Below are 21,783 nucleotides of genomic sequence, written 5' to 3'. Positions count from 1 at the left end.
TGAGGGAGTGATGCTGCCAGCACATCTGTCAGCACACTCAGTGAGAGGCTTGGCCGCTTCGTGGGCCCTCTTTCGGGGGGCCACGTTGGCAGAGATATGTGATGCGGCTAGCTGGGCTACACCGCTCACCTTTACCTGGTTCTATCGCCTTAATGTGGCGAGTTTGGGTAGACCTACATTGGGCACGAGGGTCCTGACAGGGGCGCAGGCTTCCTTGGCTCTTATGCCATGAGGTGGTTCATGCGACCGCCGTTGCTGCCTTCCGCCTTCCCCCGTGACGGCTTGGGTATTGCTATCCCAACAGTGAAAGGGAAGGGAGCTGCGACCACGAAATAGAACGTTAGGTTACGTAGGTAACCATGGTTCCATGAGTGGGAGCATCTCCCTCCCCTTGAACTCACGGTCACACAGGATGCCGTCAGACATTCTATGCGAAAAGAGGACGAGCTCCCCAAGGCGTCTCTACTTATAGGGGAAGTGCGTTGTCGCAGGGGAGTGGCCTTTGGCAGCTTTGGTATTGAAAGCTCAGTGATTCGGCATATGACTAGCACATATCCCAACAGTGAAAGGGGAGGGAGCTGCTCCCACTCATGGAACCATGGTTACCTACGTAACCTAACATTTTATTTAATTAAGGCTGGTTGCACTAACTTTATTAACAGAGAAACACCATTTGTTTTTTACAGTTTGTGTGACCCTGAAATGGCTGCGACAGTCTGGGGTTAAAGTGAAGACCCAGACTGTATGTTCTCCAATACCAAAGTAGTAATCAAACCACACGGACAGTGGTAGTTTTGTTTTATTTTTATTTAAGTCAGTCAGGACCCAGCAAAGCAGTAGGCTGCAAGTAACAGTGTTCACCAGCAGAGGGTGACAAAGGAACCCAAAAGAACACAAAGGTGCTGTGAGAGGGTGCTAAAGGAGCATCCTCACCTGTTGTTCCTGTGTGGACCACACGGGGTGCAATCTTCCTGGTACCAAGTGAGATACGACTTGGAATACTTACCTGTTCACCTGAAAAAGGATTACAAACATCATTACCTGACAGCCCTTGTGGATTATAAAAGTAAATGAACACGTGACACTTACCTGGTGAGACTTCCTGATCCAAGACCGGATCTACACTTGCCAGCAGCAGCTGGACTGAACCTGGACTGGTCTACAATTGCTAAAGCAATACGGTTTCCCTTGCAATGAGGAAAGCTCGTGCAAGCAATAGAGAGGGTTGAAGAAGTTAGATTAGAGGGCAGGTTTTCTTTTGTTTGATTTATTTTCACAAACGTTTTGGTTGTTGTGTGTGAACTTTAATAAAAAACTGCCTCTTCTTCAACCTCATATTCTGCCTCATACTACCAGCTGGCTACCACATTCAATACGGAACAAATCATTCACAGACCCAATCTGATGTTACACTATCCATCTATCTGCCTATATATGTATTGTACACAGATGTATATATATATATATATATATATATATATATATATATATATATATATATATATATATATATATATATACAGTGCCCTCCATTGGGACAGTGAAGTCAAAATTGCTATTTTTGCTGTACAATTAAATATGAAATACAATATATACTAAAAATAAAAACAGATAGAAGTGTTTCGATAACCATCCAATGGATTTTATTAGTACATAATGTTAGTACATTATTTTTCCATTGTACTGACGGGAGGTGTGTGTGGGGAGGGGGTAGTTGTGGTAGGATCGGTGGGTGGTGTTGGGTAGGTGGGTCTCTCCTTCTCCTCCTCTCTCCTAATGTGCATACATGATGGCTTGGATCCAGGGCACCAGGGCGCAGACCTTGGTGTAGACCCCGGGGTGATTGACCTCCGCACAGCCGTACCCCCAGGACACGATGCCCTGGATCGCCCCATTACATACCAGCGGACCCCCAGAGTCACCCTGCGAGGCCAGAGAGGGGTAAGAAAACTCTTCTATCACTTTATATTATTATTATTATTATTATTTATTTAATGGCAGATGCCCTTATTCATGACGACTTACAGTTGTTACAAAAAATCACAATACAGTTCAGGGCAAATTTAGGTGCAAAACTTAATAAATACAGATATCATTTAAGAGCTGAGCAGTCTGTCTCTTCAATCGGTTAACATGCAGACTAGCCTGTCTCTATCAGTTTATATGCACAGTCCAGTCTGTCTCTCCTATCAGTTTATATGCACAGTTGCCCCCTGGTGCATTACCTGACAGGCGTCCTTGCCCCCCTCCAGGTACCCCGCACACACCATGGTGCTGGAGATCTGCCCTGGGTACGAGTTCTCACAGTCTGCATCGCTCAGGATTGGGACATCCACACACTGCAGGTTAAACGGGTTAAACACTGAGGGAGGGACAGAGAGAGGGATAGTTAATACACTGCTGTGCTTTACAATGTTGCCCTAAGCTTTACTGCCCCTATAGTGTTTTACAATGCTTCCCCATGCTTTACTGTCCCTCACTGTGCTTCACAAGACTTCCCTGTGCTTTACTGTACCTCTCTGTGGTTCTTTACAATGCTTCCCTGTGCTTAACCGCATGCTTCCCTATGCTGTGCTTTTTACTATGGGGAATCTTTAGCACAATTTCATATGCTTTCTTTGACACTTTGCTTGTCAGCTTTACCAACGCCCCACCTGCCCCCTTTCCATCACATACCCCCGTCAGTGATAATGTTGCCCCAGCCCGAGACGATGCACATGTCCCCTGCAGCAGGGCAGCCCTTGGGCAGGGGGACGGGACGCACATATTCATTGACAGTCACGGGGTGGGACAGTTTCATCAGCATGATGTCGTGGTCCAGGGTCTGGTAGTCATACCGAGGATGCCAGTAGATCTCGTCCACCGTCACAAACTGCTCCGTGCCCTCGTGCTTCCAGATGTGATGGTCACCCAGAACAGCGAACTGAGAGTAGGGGCTAGGAGAGGGAGGGAGGGTGGAGGGAGAAGGGAGAAGAACAATGGGAGAGGAGGGAGTGAAAAGGAAGGTGAAAGGGTGGCGAGGAGAGGGAGAGGAGTGGAGGTTAGAGAGAGCGATCACACACACACACACACACACACAGGGATTAGTCAGTGATTCTGCTATTGTGCAGGTAATAGCACAGCATAATGTGATAAAAGCAGTGAGAGCCCGTCGGCCTCAGTACTCACTTCTGCCAGCAGTGGGCAGCAGAGAGCACCCACTGGTCGCTGATGAGGGAGGCCCCGCAGTAGTGGTACCCGATGTTGATAGAGACCTGCCAGGGCTGGGAGTGGGGGTGACACTCGTACCCCCCGATAATCCGCTCGTCCTCCACTGGGGCTGCAGCTACAGAGAGGGAGGGGAAGGGGAGAGAGGGAGGAGGGAAATTAATGAGGGAGAGGAGGCAGGAGAGAGATGAGGAGATTGAGAGAACACATAATTAAATGAACACAATTTAAAGGCTGTTGACATTTCCATGTCTTTGCAGTATTGATCAGAAATGTGAGTAAATTTGAACATATTGATCTGAAATATGAGTAGATTATTTATTTTTTTAAATGAGTTAACATTTGCACTCCTGATCAGTTTCATCACAGGTGCGTATGAGATTGCATGTCAGAATGAAAGATGAAATACTCCCGCACGCTGTGTTTTGCCAAATCTCACTTTATTTTTTTTACCTGCAGCTCCAAGAAGGAAGAGAATGATAATCGGCTTCATGTTTCTGATAGCAGTTTCTTCTTCTTCACCCCAGCTACAGACTGGAGGTGGACCAGGCTGTATTTATAACTGCAGGAACCTTCCTAATCAGCTGGTCTCGCTGTCAAGTGCCAGGGCAGGTAGAACCTTTCCAAGAAAAACAGAAGGAGAAGGACGGGGTCCCAGGATAGCAGGGACCTTCAGCACCTTTCCTCACAAGGACAATTCTGAGGAAATTCAACCAAATGGCAACATCTCACACTTTATCATCATCAAGGATTTTAAAAAGTCGCCAAAAACAACTCCCCCACTCACAGACACAAACAGCCCAAAGTGTCCAGCGTGCTTGAGACTGGGTCGAGCAGGTGAAAATTCCCCCACAACATGTGCTTCTTTCATAAGCACCTTCAAGAGCTGTGTGCTCAGCTGTGTGGAATTGCTTTGATGTCTTCAAACACTTTCAGAAACATAACAGGGGCATCGTCTGTCTGTCCCCCCCCCCTCAATAACACTGAGAACACAAGCTTTCAGGTTCTGCACGACAGAGCTGTGTGTGTCTGTCCCTCCCCCCCCTCAATAACACTGAGAACACAAGCTTTCAGGTTCTGCACGACAGAGCTGTGTGTGTCTGTCCCTCCCCCCCCTCAATAACACTGAGAACACAAGCTTTCAGGTTCTGCACGACAGAGCTGTGTGTGTCTGTCCCTCCCCCCCCCCAATAACACTGAGAACACAAGCTTTCAGGTTCTGCACGACAGAGCTGTGTGTGTCTGTCCCTCCCCCCCCTCAATAACACTGAGAACACAAGCTTTCAGGTTCTGCACGACAGAGCTGTGTGTGTCTGTCCCTCCACCCCTCAATAACACTGAGAACACAAGCTTTCAGGTTCTGCACGACAGAGCTGTGTGTTTGTGTCTGTGTGTATGTGTGTATTTATTTAGGCAAGTTTTAATCCTTGATGATGATAAAGTGTGTGATGTTGCCATTTGGTGGAATTTACTCAAGATTGGCTTCCCCTAACTGTCAGGGAAAGGTGCTGAGTTTAACAGAAGCATTATGAACAGGTAAACAGGGAGGGGGCGAGAAGGGGGAGGGGGGCGAGTTACACATTAACTCTGTGTGGAGCTGTCCTCACTGTTACTGCAAATCTACAAATATAAATACCAGTGTGAGCGGTGTGCAGAGAGAGACGGGTCAGGCCATCTCTGAAGAAGAAAAAGGAGAAGAACGAAAAGAACAAGAGGAGGAAGATGAGATCTCTTATTGCATTGATGATTTTTGGAGTGGCCGGTGAGTATAAATATATAGTCCTTGCAACTCATATCAATTTATATGCACAGTCCAGCCTGTCTCTCCTATCAGTTTATATGCACAGTCCAGCCTGTCTCTCCTATCAGTTTATATGCACAGTCCAGCCTGTCTCTCCTATCAGTTTATATGCACAGTCCAGCCTGTCTCTCCTATCAATTTATATGCACAGTCCAGTCTGTCTCTTCTATCAGTTTATATGCACAGTCCAGCCTGTCTCTCCTATCAGTTTATATGCACAGTCCAGCCTGTCTCTCCTATCAGTTTATATGCACAGTCCAGTCTGTCTCTCCTATCAATTTATATGCACAGTCCAGTCTGTCTCTTCTATCAGTTTATATGCACAGTCCAGCCTGTCTCTCCTATCAGTTTATATGCACAGTCCAGCCTGTCTCTCCTATCAGTTTATATGCACAGTCCAGTCTGTCTCTCCTATCAATTTATATGCACAGTCCAGTCTGTCTCTTCTATCAGTTTATATGCACAGTCCAGCCTGTCTCTCCTATCAGTTTATATGCACAGTCCAGCCTGTCTCTCCTATCAGTTTATATGCACAGTCCAGTCTGTCTCTCCTATCAGTTTATATGCACAGTCCAGCCTGTCTCTCCTATCAGTTTATATGCACAGTCCAGTCTGTCTCTCCTATCAGTTTATATGCACAGTTCAGTCTCTTTTCTTGTACTGTTCGTATGTTTCACTTGAATTTGCTTCTAAATCTTTATCTGCAGTATTTTGTAGCTTAGTACTCATATCTGATCCTGTTCTTAAATGTAACTATTTACTATATATTTATCTGATCCTAATTGAACTTGCCTCAATTCAATTCTGTACTGTCTTCTTGTATTTACTCTTAGTTAAACTTGGTCTTAATTGAGGACTTGAGTTACTCTATATTGTACTTGCCCCTAACTGTACTGTGATTTTGTAATGTGATATTTTGTAACAGATATCCTGGGTAAAGGCATCTGCCAATAAATAGATTTATAAAATGGGTCTTTTAAATACTCTATCCTGATTGGTCAAAACAGTTCACATGGGGGTGTGAATATTACAGCATATTCCCATAGATTGGAACTTATTTTCAAAAAGGGGCGAATCACTGTAGATATCAATACACCAGTAGAATAAAAAAAAAACAGCAGCCATATTTAATTTATTAATAAACACATGACTAACCACATTTAATATATCATTTTGGCAAAAAAAAGGTTAACCATCTCGAAAAAGAATCTAGGAGTTAGTATGCTTCTGTCATGTCTATGTTAACGTTTGTATTAAAAAAATAATAAACATTGAGAACAACATCGTTAGGTCAATATGTACACTACAGTATACATATTTTTAAATCTTGACAATAACAAAATTGTCTTGGCTTCGCCTCGTGTCTGATAACGCACCCTGGGTGTGAGGATATTAGAGTCTATCCCACACCCTGTCGTGCCTTATTGCTTACATAAAGAACACACATCAGTCCTGAACTGTACTGAACAGGCTTCACCCTGTCGTGCCTTATTGCTTACATAAAGAACACACATCAGTCCTGAACTGTACTGAACAGGCTTCACCCTGTCGTGCCTTATTGCTTACATAAAGAACACACATCAGTCCTGAACTGTACTGAACAGGCTTCACCCTGTCGTGCCTTATTGCTTACATAAAGAACACACATCAGTCCTGAACTGTACTGAACAGGCTTCACCCTGTCGTGCCTTATTGCTTACATAAAGAACACACATCAGTCCTGAACTGTACTGAACAGGCTTCACCCTGTCGTGCCTTATTGCTTACATAAAGAACACACATCAGTCCTGAACTGTACTGAACAGGCTTCACCCTGTCGTGCCCTATTGCCTTCTGTGGGAGGGGGTGGGTGATTCACTGACACAAGAAACAGCAGGTGTACTTGAAGCACCGCACAGGTGCCCAGTTTTATTGTGCTGGGTGTACTTTTTATTTTTAGCCCGCAGAGGGCGCTGTTCACCGTGGTCTGCGTACCAACTATGGTAACACAGAACCACGGGATATACCAGTCCGGTACGGTTCAAGTGCGGGCGCACTTACAAGTGCTCAAACAATAATTCCAAAACCAAAGGTGGGAAAAAAAAAACAGGAAAATAAAACACAGTAACAAAACTACAAAAGAAAAGGTGCTGCACTTCGGCAGCGTTACCCCAGCCGTCGCTAGCCGCACGGCCCGGGTCTCCGTCCTACTCTGGCCGTCTCCTCAGCCTACCCTCACACTAGTACACACGGGGTCTGCCCACGGGTTCCCCACTACAGTTAGGATCTTTCTTTCTCGTTGTTTTCCTCGTTTTTCTTTTTGGTCCCGGTTCTCTCTCGGTCCCGGCTCCCGTACTTCCCAGTACGTCTTTTGTTTGTTTCTTTAAAAGGGCAGACCTGAGGAAACAGCAGAGTATTATTTTTATAGGGCACACAATCCCATTAGAGCCCGCCTACCAGCCACTCAGAGAGGGGGAAAGCGCACACCCCCTCCTCCCCACCTCTCCGTGTCACCGCCATGACTGACAGGCCGACCCCACGGGACTGCCGCCCCCTCCCTGCAGCATCGTGCCTGCGTCAGACGGCCAGTCCAGATCTCTCCCTGTTACACATCCTCCCCCTCAGAATGGCACCACCGGTCCATTCGAAATCCTACACCCCCATGCCTTCCCGAGAGAAAAAATCAGCATTTAGATGGAGTTTTCCTGCTCGGTGGACAACCCGGAAGGCATAGGGCTGCAGGGCCAAGTACCACCGCGTGATCCTGGCATTATTATTTTTCATCCGGTGAAGCCATGCTAAGGGGGCATGATCTGTAATCAGGGTGAAGTGTCGCCCCAGGAGGTAGTACCGGAGTGACTCGACTGCCCAGTTTACGGCGAGACACTCCTTCTCGATGGTACTATAGTTCTTTTCACGGGGAAGGAGCTTCCTGCTGATATACAGGACCGGGTGCTCGCTTCCCCGCACCTCCTGAGACAACACTGCCCCGAGACCTGTCTCTGACGCATCCGTCTGCAGGGTGAACCTCTTGCTGAAATCAGGACTGCACAGCACTGGCTTGCTACACAGCCTTCGCTTCAAAGCGAGAAAGGCCCTCTGGCACGGCTCCGTCCACTGAACCGTATTTGGGGCAGCCTTCCGGGTGAGGTCTGTCAAGGGAGCAGCGAGCGTGGCGAAGCTCGGGATGAACTTCCTATAATAGCCCGCTAGTCCCAAGAAAGAGCGCACCTGGGTTTTGGTCGTAGGGACCGGCCAGTCAGCCAAGGCCTTCACCTTAGCAATCAGCGGTCTGATCTGGCCGCTCCCTACTCGATACCCCAAATACTCCGACTCACTCTTCCCAATGGCACATTTCTTTGGGTTAGCAGTGAGCCCAGCCTCCCGCAAGGATTGCAATACCGCCGCTACCTTACACAGATGACTCGGCCAATCCTCACTGTGGATAACCACGTCATCTATGTAAGCAGCGGCGTACTGCTGATGGGGCCGCAAAATGCGATCCATCATCCGCTGGAAAGTGGCTGGTGCTCCGTGCAACCCAAAGGGCATGGTCCTAAATTGGTATAACCCGAAGGGAGTCGAAAACGCCGTCCTCTCTCGGGATTCCGGGGTCAGGGGTATCTGCCAGTACCCCTTCGTTAAATCCAGTGTCGTCATAAAATGAGCCGTGCCTAGACGCTCCAGCAACTCATCTACCCGAGGCATGGGATAAGCGTCAAACCTCGATCTCTCATTAACTCGCCTAAAGTCAATGCAAAATCGAGTTGACCCGTCCGGCTTATCCACTAAAACAATTGGACTGTTCCAGTCACTTTGGGACTCCTCTATCACCCCCAGTCTCAGCATTTCATCAATCTCCGTTTTTATTACCTGTCTTTTACGCTCAGGTATGCGGTATGGCCTCTGGCGAACTGGCGCCCCCGGCTCAACTTCAATGTGATGATGGGCTACTCGAGTCTGCCCCGGGACGGGAGAAAACGCATCAGGAAATTCCGTCACCAGCGCCCGAGCCTGACATTTCTGTGTTGGTGTCAGATTTTCTGCAATCTGTACCGACCCTGTTTTCGCCACCACAGAAAGATCAGGTCCCAGGTCGGTGACGTCATCTGCCTGCGCCACTACCAATGCCTCCGGTTGCAGCCAGGGCTTCAAGAGGTTTACATGATAAATGTGTTTCTCTCTCCGTCGCTCCGGCTGGCAGATCTCATAATCCACCGTCCCAACCCGGCGTGTAACCTCAAAGGGTCCTTGCCACTTAGCCAGAAGTTTCGACTCAGAACTGGGTAATAATAGAAGTACTTTATCCCCCGGCTGAAATGTGCGTAACCGGGCTCCTCGGTTGTACTGCGTCTCCTGTCTGTGCTGAGCCTGCTGCAAATTGTCATGCGCCCATTTTCCCACAGACTCAAGACGCTTGCGCAGGTCCAACACATACCGGACTATATTAGTCGAATTATCCTGCTGCTCCTCCCACATCTCTTTGACCAGATCAAGCACACCCCGGGGTCTTCGCCCATACAGCAGCTCGAATGGCGAAAAACCCGTGGAAGCCTGGGGTACCTCTCTGATCGCAAAGAGAAGGGGAGGAATCAGCTGGTCCCAGTAACGCACATCACTATTAATAAATCTGCGCAACATGTTCTTAAGGGTTTTATTAAAGCGCTCCACAAGACCGTCGGTCTGAGGATGAAACACCGAGGTCCTAATGGTCTTAATCCCCAAAAGTTTACATGTTCCGCGGATTAGTCGGGACATAAAGTTGGTGCCTTGGTCGGTCAGTATTTCTTTGGGGATCCCCACTCGGGAAAAGACCTTCACAAGCTCGTTGGCAATAGATTTGGCTGAGGTAGAGCGAAGGGGAATGGCCTCGGGATAACGCGTGGCGTAATCCAGAATGACCAATAGGTGTGTGTATCCCGCCGCACTCCTCTCCAGCGGCCCAACCAAATCCATTCCAATACGCTCAAACGGAGCTTCCACTAGGGGCAACGGCACCAGTGGGGCTCGTGGAACGGCTCTAGGACTAGCCTTTTGACACTCCCCACAACGTTCGCAAAAACGTCTGACGTCACCATCCAGCCCCATCCAGTAGAACCGTGACACAAGCCTTGCTTTAGTCTTATCCCTGCCCAGATGACCAGACAAAGGAATAGCGTGAGCCAGCCGCAGCAAATCCTCCTTAAAGGGGTGAGGTATCAGCAACTGGTGACGCACTTCCCCGGTCTGGGGCAATTTGTCGACACGGTACAGGAGGTCTCGAGCGATTTCAAAGTGAGGGTACGTGGCGGCGCGTCTGGGCTCGACCACCCGACCATTAACCACAGCTGCTTGGTCAAAGAGCCTGCCCAGCACGTCGTCACGCCCTTGCTCGAGTCGGAAGTCACGGGAACGAGCTAAAAAATCAGCTCCCATGGCTTCCAGCTCGGGATCAGGTCGGTCCTGAGCGGAGGCAGCCGAACCAGACCCCTGCGCTGGCTCCGCGGCCTCCCCCCCAGACTCTTCACCAATCGCCCCCACCTGAAACTTTTCAAGCCCCCTCCACTGCCAGCCCTCATTCTTCGCAGCCCGGCGCTCCCGTTTAGTTTTACGGGGTTTAAATTTATGACAAAACCACTCCGGGTCCCGAAAGGGAAAGATCTCTCCAATTACTTCCTCTTTCGTAGCCAATAGGGAGGACGGGGCCGTCAGGGCAGCCAACCAACTTTTGAATTGCCCACAGTCCCGTCCCAGAACTACCGGTACCGGCAATCGAGGACACAACCCCACCTGCACCTGTGTCATCTGCTGTCCAATTTTCACCGTTATGTTAACCTTAGGATATGAGCGTACATCCCCATGAATACATTTAATATGCACCCGTCCCAATATTTGCTTATGCCCCGGTGAGATTAGGCTATCCTGTATTAGGGACTGACCACACCCTGAATCCAGGAGCGCCTGGGTTTTTGTACCATCCACTGTCACAGGAATAACAAAACCCGTCTGCTGGAGTGACTGAGGTAATTGAACATGCTTACCTGGTCGGCTGAGGTCACACTCCATCACGGGACAGTCCCGCGCGATGTGGCCCACCTCCCTGCACGTCCAACACCTCGGTGGACTGGTTTCTTGCCTCGGAGCTCCAGCAAGAGGTGGAAAAACCGGAGCCATCAAAGGGGCTCGTCGATAAGGTGGCCGCGCGAGACCCCAGTCCGACACCGCAGCAGCCCGCGGGGAACCCCACCCCGCTCCGGTTCCCGGGCCGGGAGCTCCCGCGGTCACCCCTCGACCAAATACTTGGCTACCCCTCCCCCCCAGTCCCTTCGCCCTCTCAGGGCCCAGTAGAGGGGGTGCTTCGGTAGCCACACTCTTCCCAGGCAGTCTCGTGGGCGTTGGCTCCGCTGCCTGGTATTGTTCTGCTAACTCGACCGCCCGATCCAGTGTGGCAGGTGCCTGCCGCTGTACCCACAGCCGAGGTCCCGGGGCCAAACACTCCAGGAACCGCTCTACCACGATTACTTCCACCAACCGGGCTTTGGTGGTGGCATCCGGGTTCAGCCAACCCATGGCGTAATCCTTAAGACGGTGGGCGATGGTTCGGGGATGCTCCCCTGCAGCGAAATGCTCTCCCCGGAACTTTTTCCTATAACCCTCCGGCGTGGCCCCAACGCGATTAAGGATAGCCGTCTTCAGCACTGGGTAATCCAACATCTGCGCTGGGGACAGCGTTCTCGCCGCTGCTTGAGCCTCTCCCGTCAGCTGAGGCAACAGGTAGCTGGCCCACTGTGCCGGATCCCACCCGGCCGAGGTCGCCATGGCCTCAAACACCTCCAAATATGCCTCAGGTCGATCCTCGGCGGTCATTTTCGTGGGCCTCTGCAACCGGGGGTCTGGAGCTGCGGGTCTAGCCGCCCCCTGCACCGCAGCCATGAGGGTCTGGCGCAGGAGGTCCATCATGGCGGCGAACTGTGTGGCATCCATGATTTATTTTGTGCACTGCCTTTATGGGCAATGCCAGTGAATCCCACTTCTGACACCACGTGTGGGAGGGGGTGGGTGATTCACTGACACAAGAAACAGCAGGTGTACTTGAAGCACCGCACAGGTGCCCAGTTTTATTGTGCTGGGTGTACTTTTTATTTTTAGCCCGCAGAGGGCGCTGTTCACCGTGGTCTGCGTACCAACTATGGTAACACAGAACCACGGGATATACCAGTCCGGTACGGTTCAAGTGCGGGCGCACTTACAAGTGCTCAAACAATAATTCCAAAACCAAAGGTGGGAAAAAAAAAAACAGGAAAATAAAACACAGTAACAAAACTACAAAAGAAAAGGTGCTGCACTTCGGCAGCGTTACCCCAGCCGTCGCTAGCCGCACGGCCCGGGTCTCCGTCCTACTCTGGCCGTCTCCTCAGCCTACCCTCACACTAGTACACACGGGGTCTGCCCACGGGTTCCCCACTACAGTTAGGATCTTTCTTTCTCGTTGTTTTCCTCGTTTTTCTTTTTGGTCCCGGTTCTCTCTCGGTCCCGGCTCCCGTACTTCCCAGTACGTCTTTTGTTTGTTTCTTTAAAAGGGCAGACCTGAGGAGACAGCAGAGTATTATTTTTATAGGGCACACAATCCCATTAGAGCCCGCCTACCAGCCACTCAGAGAGGGGGAAAGCGCACACACCCTCCTCCCCACCTCTCCGTGTCACCGCCATGACTGACAGGCCGACCCCACGGGACTGCCGCCCCCTCCCTGCAGCATCGTGCCTGCGTCAGACGGCCAGTCCAGATCTCTCCCTGTTACACCTTCCAATTAATGAATAATAATAATCCTGTTTCAGTGGTGGCTGCGTTGCCCGGCGAGCGGATCGTTGGCGGGTACGAGTGCAGACCCAACTCCAAGCCCTACCAGGCCTCCCTGAACTACGGGTACCACTTCTGTGGGGGGGTCCTGATTAACGACCGCTGGGTGCTCTCCGTCGCCCACTGCTGGTACAAGTAAGTCATTGCAGTTATACATAGCAATATTTATTCAGTTCCAGCTTTCAGGTGTGTGCGTGCAGGCGTGCGGGAGTGAGCGCGTGTCTGCGTGCATACATTCGTGCGTGTGTGCGTGCATGCGTTCCTGCGTTCGTGCGTGTGTGCTTGTGTGCGTGCGAGTGTGTGCGCGTGTGTGCGTGCATGCGTTCATGCGTGTGCTTGTGTGCATGCCTGCGTGTGTGTGTGTGTGCGTGTGTGCGTGCATGCGTGTGCTTGTGTGCATGCATGCCTGCGTGTGTGTGTGTGCGCGTGTGTGCGTGCATGCGTGTGCTTGTGTGCATGCATGCGTGCGTGTGTGTGCGCGTGTGTGCGTTCATGCGTGTGCTTGTGTGCATGCATGCGTGCGTGTGTGCTTGTGTGCACGCGTGTGTGCGTGCATGCGTTCGTGCGTGTGAACGCGCGTGCTTGCATGCAGGGGAGACAGGGACTGCTGTACCCTTGAGCAAGCAAGGAAGCATTACCTCTTAGATTGCTCTGGCAAAAAAAATCCAAACCCAATTAAAAAAATAATATTATTACACCAGGCAGATTATTCTTGAGCAACATCTATGTGTAAATACACTTTAAATAGAGAAGAACTGTACTCAGTAGTTACTATCAAAATTGCTCACTTATTGCAAAGGCTTCAAATGTGAAATGCAGGATAATGCAGTTGATTTGCTGATTAAGACTGAAACTCAAGATAAAATCTGAAGGGAAGCCATAACCAAACATAAATTTGCTACTGTAATATAGAACAGGTCGTTTCATTTGGCAGTAGAGCATCACGTTTGAGATTACATAAGAACATAAGAAAGTTTACAAACAAGAGGAGGCCATTCAGCCCATCTTGCTCGTTTGGTTGTTAGTAGCTTATTTATCCCAGAATCTCATCAAACAGCTTCTTGAAGGATCCCAGGGTGTCAGCTTCAACAACATTACTGGGGAGTTGGTTCCAGACCCTCACAATTCTCAGTGTAAAAAAGTGCCACCTATTTTCTGTTCTGAATGCCCCTTTATCTAATCTGCATTTGTGACCCCTGGTCCTTGTTTCTTTTTTCAGGTCAAAAACATCCCCTGGCTCAACATTGTCTATACCTCGTACATCGCCGCGTAGTCTTCTTTGTTCAAGACTGAATAGATTTGATTCTTTTAGCCTGTCTGCATACGACATGCCTTTTAAACCCGGGATAATTCTGGTTGCTCTTCTTTGCACTCTTTCTAGAGCAGCAATATCCTTTTTGTAACAAGGTGACCAGAACTGAACACAATATTCTAGGTGAGGTCTTACTAATGCATTGTAAAGTTTTAACATTACTTCCCTTGATTTAAATTCATCACTTCTCACAATATATCCGAGCATCTTGTTGGCCTTTTTTATAGCTTCCACACATTGTCTAGATGAAGACATTTCTGAGTCAACATAAACTCCTAGGTCTTTTTCATAGTTCCCTTCTTCAATTTCACTATCTCCCATATGATATTTATAATGCACATTTTTATTGCCTGCGTGCAATACTTTACACTTTTCTCTATTAAATGTCATTTGCCGTGTGTCTGCCCAGTTCTGAATGCTGTCTAGATCATTTTGAATGACCTTTGCTGCTGCAACAGTGTTTGCCACTATGTGTCATCTGCAAATTTAACACGTTTGCTTACTATACCAGAATCTAAATCATTAATGTAGATTAGGAATAGCAGAGAACCTAATACTGATCCCTGTGGTACACCACTGGTTACCTCACTCCATTTTGAGGTTTCTCCTCTAATCAGTACTTTCTGTTTTCTACCTGTTAACCACTCCCTAATCCATGTGCATGCATTTCCTTGAATCCCTACTGCGTTCAGTTTGAGAATTAATCTTTTATGCGGGACTTTGTCAAAAGCTTTCTGGAAATCTAAATAGACCATGTTGTATGCTTTGCAGTTATCCATTTTCAATGTTGCATCCTCAAAAAAGTCAAGTAGATTATTTAGACACAATCTCCCTTTCCTAAAACCATGCTGACTGTCTCCCAGGATACTGTTACCATATATGTAATTTATAATAGAAGTCAGGCTTATTGGTCTGTAGTTACCAGGTTCGGTTTTGTCTCCCTTTTTGTGGATCGGTATTACGTTTGAAATTCTCCAGTCTGTCGGTACAGGTGCTGTGTGTGTGTGTGTGTGTGTGTGTGTGTTTCACTAGCAGTTACCTCACAAATACAGTAACAGACATTTACACCTGGAAAATCCTCAACTAAAAGGCAAGTCCCCTGCAGTTATCCATTTTCAATGTTGCATCCTCAAGTCCCCTGTTGTAGGTTGGTTTTTTTTACCGTAATGACTGATGACTAGAGAAACAACAAAATAATTATTTATGTTTGCTTGGAGTGAAAAAAGAAAGTATTTTTCTTTTTTACTTATAACCCGTATTTGAAAGGTAGCAATACTATTTTTCAATACAATTCATTTCACAATGACTCCTATTCCAATGCACACAAACTCAAGCCGAATGGAAGAAATAGAAGCCTCTATGTAGATTCCTGGGTTTGTGTTCACAGCGCCTGCGGTGTACATAAGGTAAATCAACCTAATTACATTTTTTAAAACGGTAAAAACTGAAATCAGAAAATAATAAAGCTGATTTCATAGAGCCCAACTGTTACTTATGAACCTGTTTTTACTTTAACACCCTGTCAATGTTAAAGCTAAAAATCATGTTAGAAATCACATTAAAAAATGCCCATTTCTGTAATGCTAATAATACTGAATACTGAAAAAAAATACTTTGTTTAAATGTTCAGTGTTATTGCAAATGTTATCTCTTTAAAAGAGATTGATTAAAGGGAAAAACAAATAGATACACCCCATGCTTGTGCCTCCCCTGCCTGAGAGGTCACCAGCCGCCACTGAATTTAGGGTGACCTTTAAAACTGTATAGGGGGTCTCCAGGACTGTGTTTGAGCACCCCTGATTTAGACAATATGAATTTAACCAAATCATATAATCATAGAAAATTATGCATTACAAAACAGGACCAGTTTATGCAATAAACGATTTATGCAATTATCCAGTTTGCAAATAAGCGGTCGACCGTACCTTTATATTCCTGCACTCACCCCTTCTCTCCCTTCTCTGCTCCCTTCCCACCCCACCAGCCCCTACGCCATGCAGATTGTCCTGGGGGAGCACAACCTGCGCATCGTGGAGGGCACGGAGCAGGTGATGAAGACGGATAACATCGTGTGGCACCCCAGCTACGACTACCAGACCCTGGACTACGACATCATGCTGATCAAGCTGTTCCACACCGTCACCGTCAACAGCTTTGTGCGGCCAATCAGCCTGCCCCGTGGCTGCCCCACTGCCGGGATGGACTGCTCAGTGTCCGGCTGGGGCAACACACTCTCCAGCGGGGGTAAAGAGGGGGGGGTGTGGGATACCTGGGTGAAGACACTGGGCTTCATTAAACGGTGCTGGGCTTTCACTGGGCTTTCACTCTCTGTGCTTTAAAATGCTTTACTGTGTTTTAGCTTTCTTTCTTTTGGGCTTTTATAAGGGCCAGTTTCACCCTTTTTTACATGTGCGTTACCATCCCTCTCCCCTCTCTATCCCCCTCTCTCTCTCAGTGTACCTGCCCCTCACCCTGCAGTGTCTGGACCTGCCCATCCTGAGCGATGCTGACTGCGAGGGCTCCTACCCTGGCATGATCTCTACAAATATGGTGTGTGCCGGCTTCCTGGAGGGGGGGAAGAGCCCCTGCAATGTAGGTACCACCGAGCCGTGAGCCACTTCTGCTGCTACTGCATTGCATTATATTGTGGTGTACTGCATTGTACTGTATTGTATTGCACAGTATAGTGTTGTATTGCGTTGTACTGTACTGTGTTGTACTGCATTGCATTGTTTTGTGCAGTATTGTATTGCGTTGTACTGCATTGCATCATACAGAGCTAAACCAAGTGTGTGTAAAGTGCCACACGATCCAGGACTTGCTTAAACTAGTAAGTGGGCTAGAAATGGAGCTGCAGGAAATGAGACAGCAACAGGAGCTTGAGGAGCTGGCACACCCACAATTCATGGAAGTCTGCACCCCTAGCAGACTGAAAGCCACCATGGAGTTGGACGAGTCAAAACAGCTGGGTTCAGATAGGCAGTAGCAGGGAAAAAAAGAAACTTCATCAAACACAACCACCTGAAATCCAAACATCCAACAAATTTGAGCCACTTCAACATTTAGATGATCAAAACCACTATCAAGAGAATGAAAGGAACAACACCCAGGACCTTATAAACAGTGCTGGCTAGGCAGCAAAAAGAAGGGAGGTCATGATTGTTGGGGACTCCATATTGAGAAACACAGCAAATTCAGTTTGCAGTTTGGACCCCCTTACTACAACAGTGTGCTGCCTTCCAGGAGCCTCTGTCAAGCACATCACTGAGAACGTGGACAGGCTGCTAGAACGAACAGGAGACAACCCGGTAGTTGTCAAGACCAAAACTGTGGTATTTTCTGGGATACTGCCAGGACCTCGCAAAGGAGCATACGGACAGCTGGAAATACAAAATCAAAATGCATGGCTGAAATCATGGTGCACACAGGAGGGCTTCACCTTCCATGAACATTGGACCACATTCTACAGCAACTATCTATATATGCGGGACGGACTGCACTTAAATAAAAAGGGAACCTAAAGGAGGTTCAGAAGCATTTAAACTAGAAAGGATGGGGGGAGAAATCAACAAAAAAACAAAAGGTAGACTACATCAAAACAAGGGCAACAACTCAGGTAAGATAGCCATTAAATGTGTTTATCTAAAGCTAGAAGTCTCAAAAGCAAAATGTTAGAACTTGAAGCTACTGCAGTAATAACTACGATGTGATAGGTGTTACAGAAACTCGGTTATCTGAGAGTGATGGAGACGAATATAATATTAGTGGGTACACACTGTATAGGAACTATATAGGACAGACAGGACAGAAGAGGTGGAGGGGTAGCGCTATACATAAGAAATAGTCTTGAAGCCCAGGAGTTAAATCTGGAAGAAAAAAAAACAACGCAGAATCAATATGGGTCAGAATAATGGACAAAAAAATCAAAGGGCATAATAATAGGAGCATTTTATAGACTGCCAAATTCAGACACCAAGCAAAATAATCCATTATACAATGACATTAGAAATGCATGTAGCAAAGGAGAAGCCATACTAATGGGGGATTTCAACTTCCCCCATATACAATGGGAAAACATGATGGGGGGCTCAAGCCAGTCATGTCTAACTAACCTACTTGACTTTTTTGAGGATGCAACATTGAAAATGGATAACTGCAAAGCATACGACATGGTCTATTTAGATTTCCAGAAAGCTTTTGACAAAGTCCCGCATAAAAGATTAATTCTCAAACTGAACGCAGTAGGGATTCAAGGAAATGCATGCACATGGATTAGGGAGTGGTTAACATGTAGACAACAGAAAGTACTGATTAGAGGAGAAACCTCGAAATGGAGCGAGGTAACCAGTGGAGTACCACAGGGATCAGTATTAGGTCCTCTGCTATTCCTAATCTACATTAATGATTTAGACTCTGGTATAGTAAGCAAACTCGTTAAATTTGCAGACGACACAAAAATAGGAGGAGTGGCAAACACTGTTGAAGCAGCAAAGGTCATTCAAAATGATCTAGACAGCATTCAAAATTGGGCAGATACATGGCAAATTACATTTAATAGAGAAAAGTGTAAAGTACTGCATGCAGGCAATAAAAATGTGCATTATAAATATCATATGGGAGATACTGAAATTGAAGAAGGGAATCTATGAAAAAGACCTAGGAGTTTATGTTGACTCAGAAATGTCTTCATCTAGACAATGTGTGGAAGCTATAAAAAAGGCCAACAAGATGCTCGGATATATTGTGAGAAGTGCTGAATTTAAATTAAGGGAAGTACTGTTAAAACTTTACAATGCATTAGTAAGACCTCACCTACAATACTGTGTTCAGTTCTGGTCACCTCGTTACAAAAAGGATATTGCTGCTCTAGAAAGAGTGCAAAGAAAAGCAACCAGAATTATCCCGAGTTTAAAAGGCATGTCATATGCAGAGAAGCATAAATAATTGAATCTATTCAGTCTTGAACAAAGAAGACTACACGGATGATCTGATTCAAGCATTCAGAATTCTAAAAGGTATTGACAATGTTGACCCAGAGGACTTTTTCAACCTAAAAAAAGAAACAAGGACCAGGGGTCACAAATGGAGATTAGATAAAGGGGCATTCAGAACAGAAGATAGGAGGCACTTTTTTACACAGAGAATTGTGAGGGTCTGGAACCAACTCCCCAGTAATGTTGTTGAAGCTGACACCCTGGGATCCTTCAAGAAGCTGCTTGATGAGATTCTGGCATCAATAAGCTACTAACAACCAAACAAGCAAGATGGGCCGAATGGCCTCCTCTCGTTTGTAAACTTTCTTATGTACTGCACTGCATTGTAATGTACGGTATTGCACTGCACTGCATTGTAATGTACGGTATTGCACTGCACTGCATTGTAATGTACGGTATTGTACTGCACTGCATTGTAATGTACGGTATTGTACTGCACTGCATTGTAATGTACGGTATTGCATTGCACTGCATTGTAAAGTACAGTATTGTACTGCACTGCATTGTAATGTACGGTATTGTACTGCACTGCATTGTAATGTACGGTATTGCACTGCATTGTAATGTACGGTATTGTACTGCACTGCATTGTAATGTACGGTATTGCACTGCACTGCATTGTAATGTACGGTATTGTACTGCACTGCATTGTAATGTACGGTATTGTACTGCACTGCATTGTAATGTACGGTATTGCATTGCACTGCATTGTAATGTACGGTATTGCATTGCACTGCATTGTAATGTACGGTATTGTACTGCACTGCATTGTAATGTACGGTATTGTACTGCACTGCATTGTAATGTACGGTATTGTACTGCACTGCATTGTAATGTACGGTATTGTACTGCACTGCATTGTAATGTACGGTATTGTACTGCACTGCATTGTAATGTACGGTATTGCATTGCACTGCATTGTAATGTACGGTATTGTACTGCACTGCATTGTAATGTACGGTATTGTACTGCACTGCATTGTAATGTACGGTATTGTACTGCACTGCATTGTAATGTACGGTATTGCATTGCACTGCACTATACTGTATTGTATAAAACCTACAGTAACTTCGTCAGTGTGGCGGAGTGTCCCGCCCCTATTTATTATTATTTGTATTTGTTTGCGGCGCGGATAAAAGCACCGCGTCTTTTAGCAATTGTTATTTTAAATTCTGTCTCCTCTCTATCTCCCCGTACCTCCTCTCTGTACACCCCAACCCTGCAGCACGGACAGCTGCAGTTCTTATACTCTGGCCGAGGGGTTAACTAGCAGCCACAGTCTGCACGTGTTTGGTAAGGATGCGTGACTGTCAGCTAGTTAAATAATCAGTAGCTGATCAGCCATGCATCCTCACAGGGTTTTAAAATATAAATATAAAAAACAATACCAAAAGAAGCGGTGCTTTTATCAGTGCCGCAAACAAATACAAATAATAATAAATAGGGGCGGGACACTCCGCCACACTCTGTCACAGTTAATCCGGTAGATCTTGCCCCCCTGCCCCCTGACACCCCCTGTGTTCATAAGTCTTCTCTGTGTCTCTAACTCTCAGGGTGACTCGGGGAGCCCCCTGGTCTGCAATAACGAGGTGCATGGCCTGGTCTCCTGGGGGAACGGCTGTGCCCAGAAGAACCACCCTGTGGTCCACACCAAGATCTGCTCCTTTCTGCCCTGGATCCAGAGCACCATGGAGCTGAATTGAGAAGGAGTGCGGGGTGAGGGGGGCGCAGCGTGCACGCACAGAGCCCGGCTTTCTACAAGAGGGTTATTTGAAAACTCACTCATCTGATGTGATGGTAGAGAATCAAACAAATAAACAGATCTTTTAAAAAAATATATGTAGTTTGTATATGTGTCATTCCCCTTGCTGTATGTGTGTGTGTTTTGTCAGTGTGGGAGTGTGCATGTGTTTTTGTCTGTGTGTTTGACTTGGAAACAGTTGTGTAAGTTACCGGGATGTCACCTAACACACTGTGTCAGAGCTCAAGTAGACCAGTGTTTGGGGCTCTAGTGCCTTCATCAGCAGTAGAGGGGAAGATATAGAGGTTACATGACATGACTACAAGACCAAAACTGTGCTGCATCACCACAGGGCCCATTGAAGTGCAGACCATTACAGAACGGAGGGGGTGAGGGATGGGGAGATAGGGGGAGATGGAGGGCAGACAGGGAAGGGAGAGAAGTGGGAGATTGGGGGCAGATAGGTAAGGGAGAGAAGGGGGAGATTGGGGGCAGATAGGTAAGGGAGAGAAGGGGGAGATTGGGGGCAGATAGGGAAGAGAGAGAAGGGGATAGGGAAGGGATAGGAGAAGAGGGCAGAGGAGAGGAAATTCACTGCCATTTCATTCATAACTCTTAAACACTTAATAATTAAAATAACAAATGTTTCCATTAGAAGTCTACAGAGCCTGGGAGGGGACATGGCAAGATACATATACAGTATATAAAAAACAAAAAACAATGTTTTTAAGTGACGGGAAGAGCTTACAAAGCTGAATAAGACAGGAAATTGTCAAGTAAGACCACCACTGCTATTGGGTATGCTAAATGTTGTAGCCATCAGGTTTTGCTCAAATCAAACCACGATCTGAAATATAAAACTTGTCTTTAGCTTTTGTTATTATTTATTTGGATTCTGGTCAGACTGAACAA

General features: G+C 47.0%; 2 protein-coding genes across 2 annotated transcripts; one reads left to right on the top strand and one right to left on the bottom strand.

Annotated features, from left to right (window-relative positions):
- Positions 1-1,620: 1,620 nt before the first annotated feature.
- On the bottom strand, positions 1,621-3,786 carry LOC117415955 (serine protease 1-like). The gene is made up of 5 exons (XM_034026928.3): positions 3,661-3,786; positions 3,169-3,325; positions 2,677-2,936; positions 2,226-2,362; positions 1,621-1,923 (listed from the first exon to the last, which is right to left on the bottom strand). Exons 1-5 carry the CDS (start codon positions 3,698-3,700, stop codon positions 1,774-1,776), a joined length of 744 nt encoding a protein of 247 aa, XP_033882819.1. The 5' UTR covers positions 3,701-3,786; the 3' UTR covers positions 1,621-1,773.
- A 1,091-nt stretch (positions 3,787-4,877) lies between these two features.
- Positions 4,878-20,946, top strand: LOC117415963 (trypsin-like). Its single transcript, XM_059010230.1, has 5 exons — positions 4,878-4,969; positions 12,803-12,959; positions 16,121-16,380; positions 16,592-16,728; positions 20,684-20,946. Exons 1-5 carry the CDS (start codon positions 4,930-4,932, stop codon positions 20,831-20,833), a joined length of 744 nt encoding a protein of 247 aa, XP_058866213.1. The 5' UTR covers positions 4,878-4,929; the 3' UTR covers positions 20,834-20,946.
- The last annotated feature ends 837 nt before the right edge of the window (positions 20,947-21,783 follow it).

The sequence above is a fragment of the Acipenser ruthenus genome, chromosome 40, assembly GCF_902713425.1.
Source record: "Acipenser ruthenus chromosome 40, fAciRut3.2 maternal haplotype, whole genome shotgun sequence".
Taxonomy (NCBI): Eukaryota; Metazoa; Chordata; class Actinopteri; order Acipenseriformes; family Acipenseridae; genus Acipenser; species Acipenser ruthenus.
The sequence above is the reverse complement of the archived record's forward strand: the minus strand, read 5'-3'. Positions and strand labels throughout refer to the sequence as shown.

Excerpts from the sequence above, each read along its gene's own strand:
- LOC117415955 (XM_034026928.3), bottom strand. The coding sequence starts at position 3,700 with ATGAAGCCGATTATCATTCTCTTCCTTCTTGGAGCTGCAG. Across the intron at positions 3,326-3,660 it reads CTTCCTTCTTGGAGCTGCAG|CTGCAGCCCCAGTGGAGGAC; the intron begins GTAAAAAAAATA and ends CCCTCTCTGTAG. Across the intron at positions 1,924-2,225 it reads GGGGCAAGGACGCCTGTCAG|GGTGACTCTGGGGGTCCGCT; the intron begins GTAATGCACCAG and ends CTGGCCTCGCAG.
- LOC117415963 (XM_059010230.1), top strand. The coding sequence starts at position 4,930 with ATGAGATCTCTTATTGCATTGATGATTTTTGGAGTGGCCG. Across the intron at positions 4,970-12,802 it reads GATGATTTTTGGAGTGGCCG|TGGTGGCTGCGTTGCCCGGC; the intron begins GTGAGTATAAAT and ends ATCCTGTTTCAG. Across the intron at positions 12,960-16,120 it reads GTCGCCCACTGCTGGTACAA|CCCCTACGCCATGCAGATTG; the intron begins GTAAGTCATTGC and ends CCACCCCACCAG.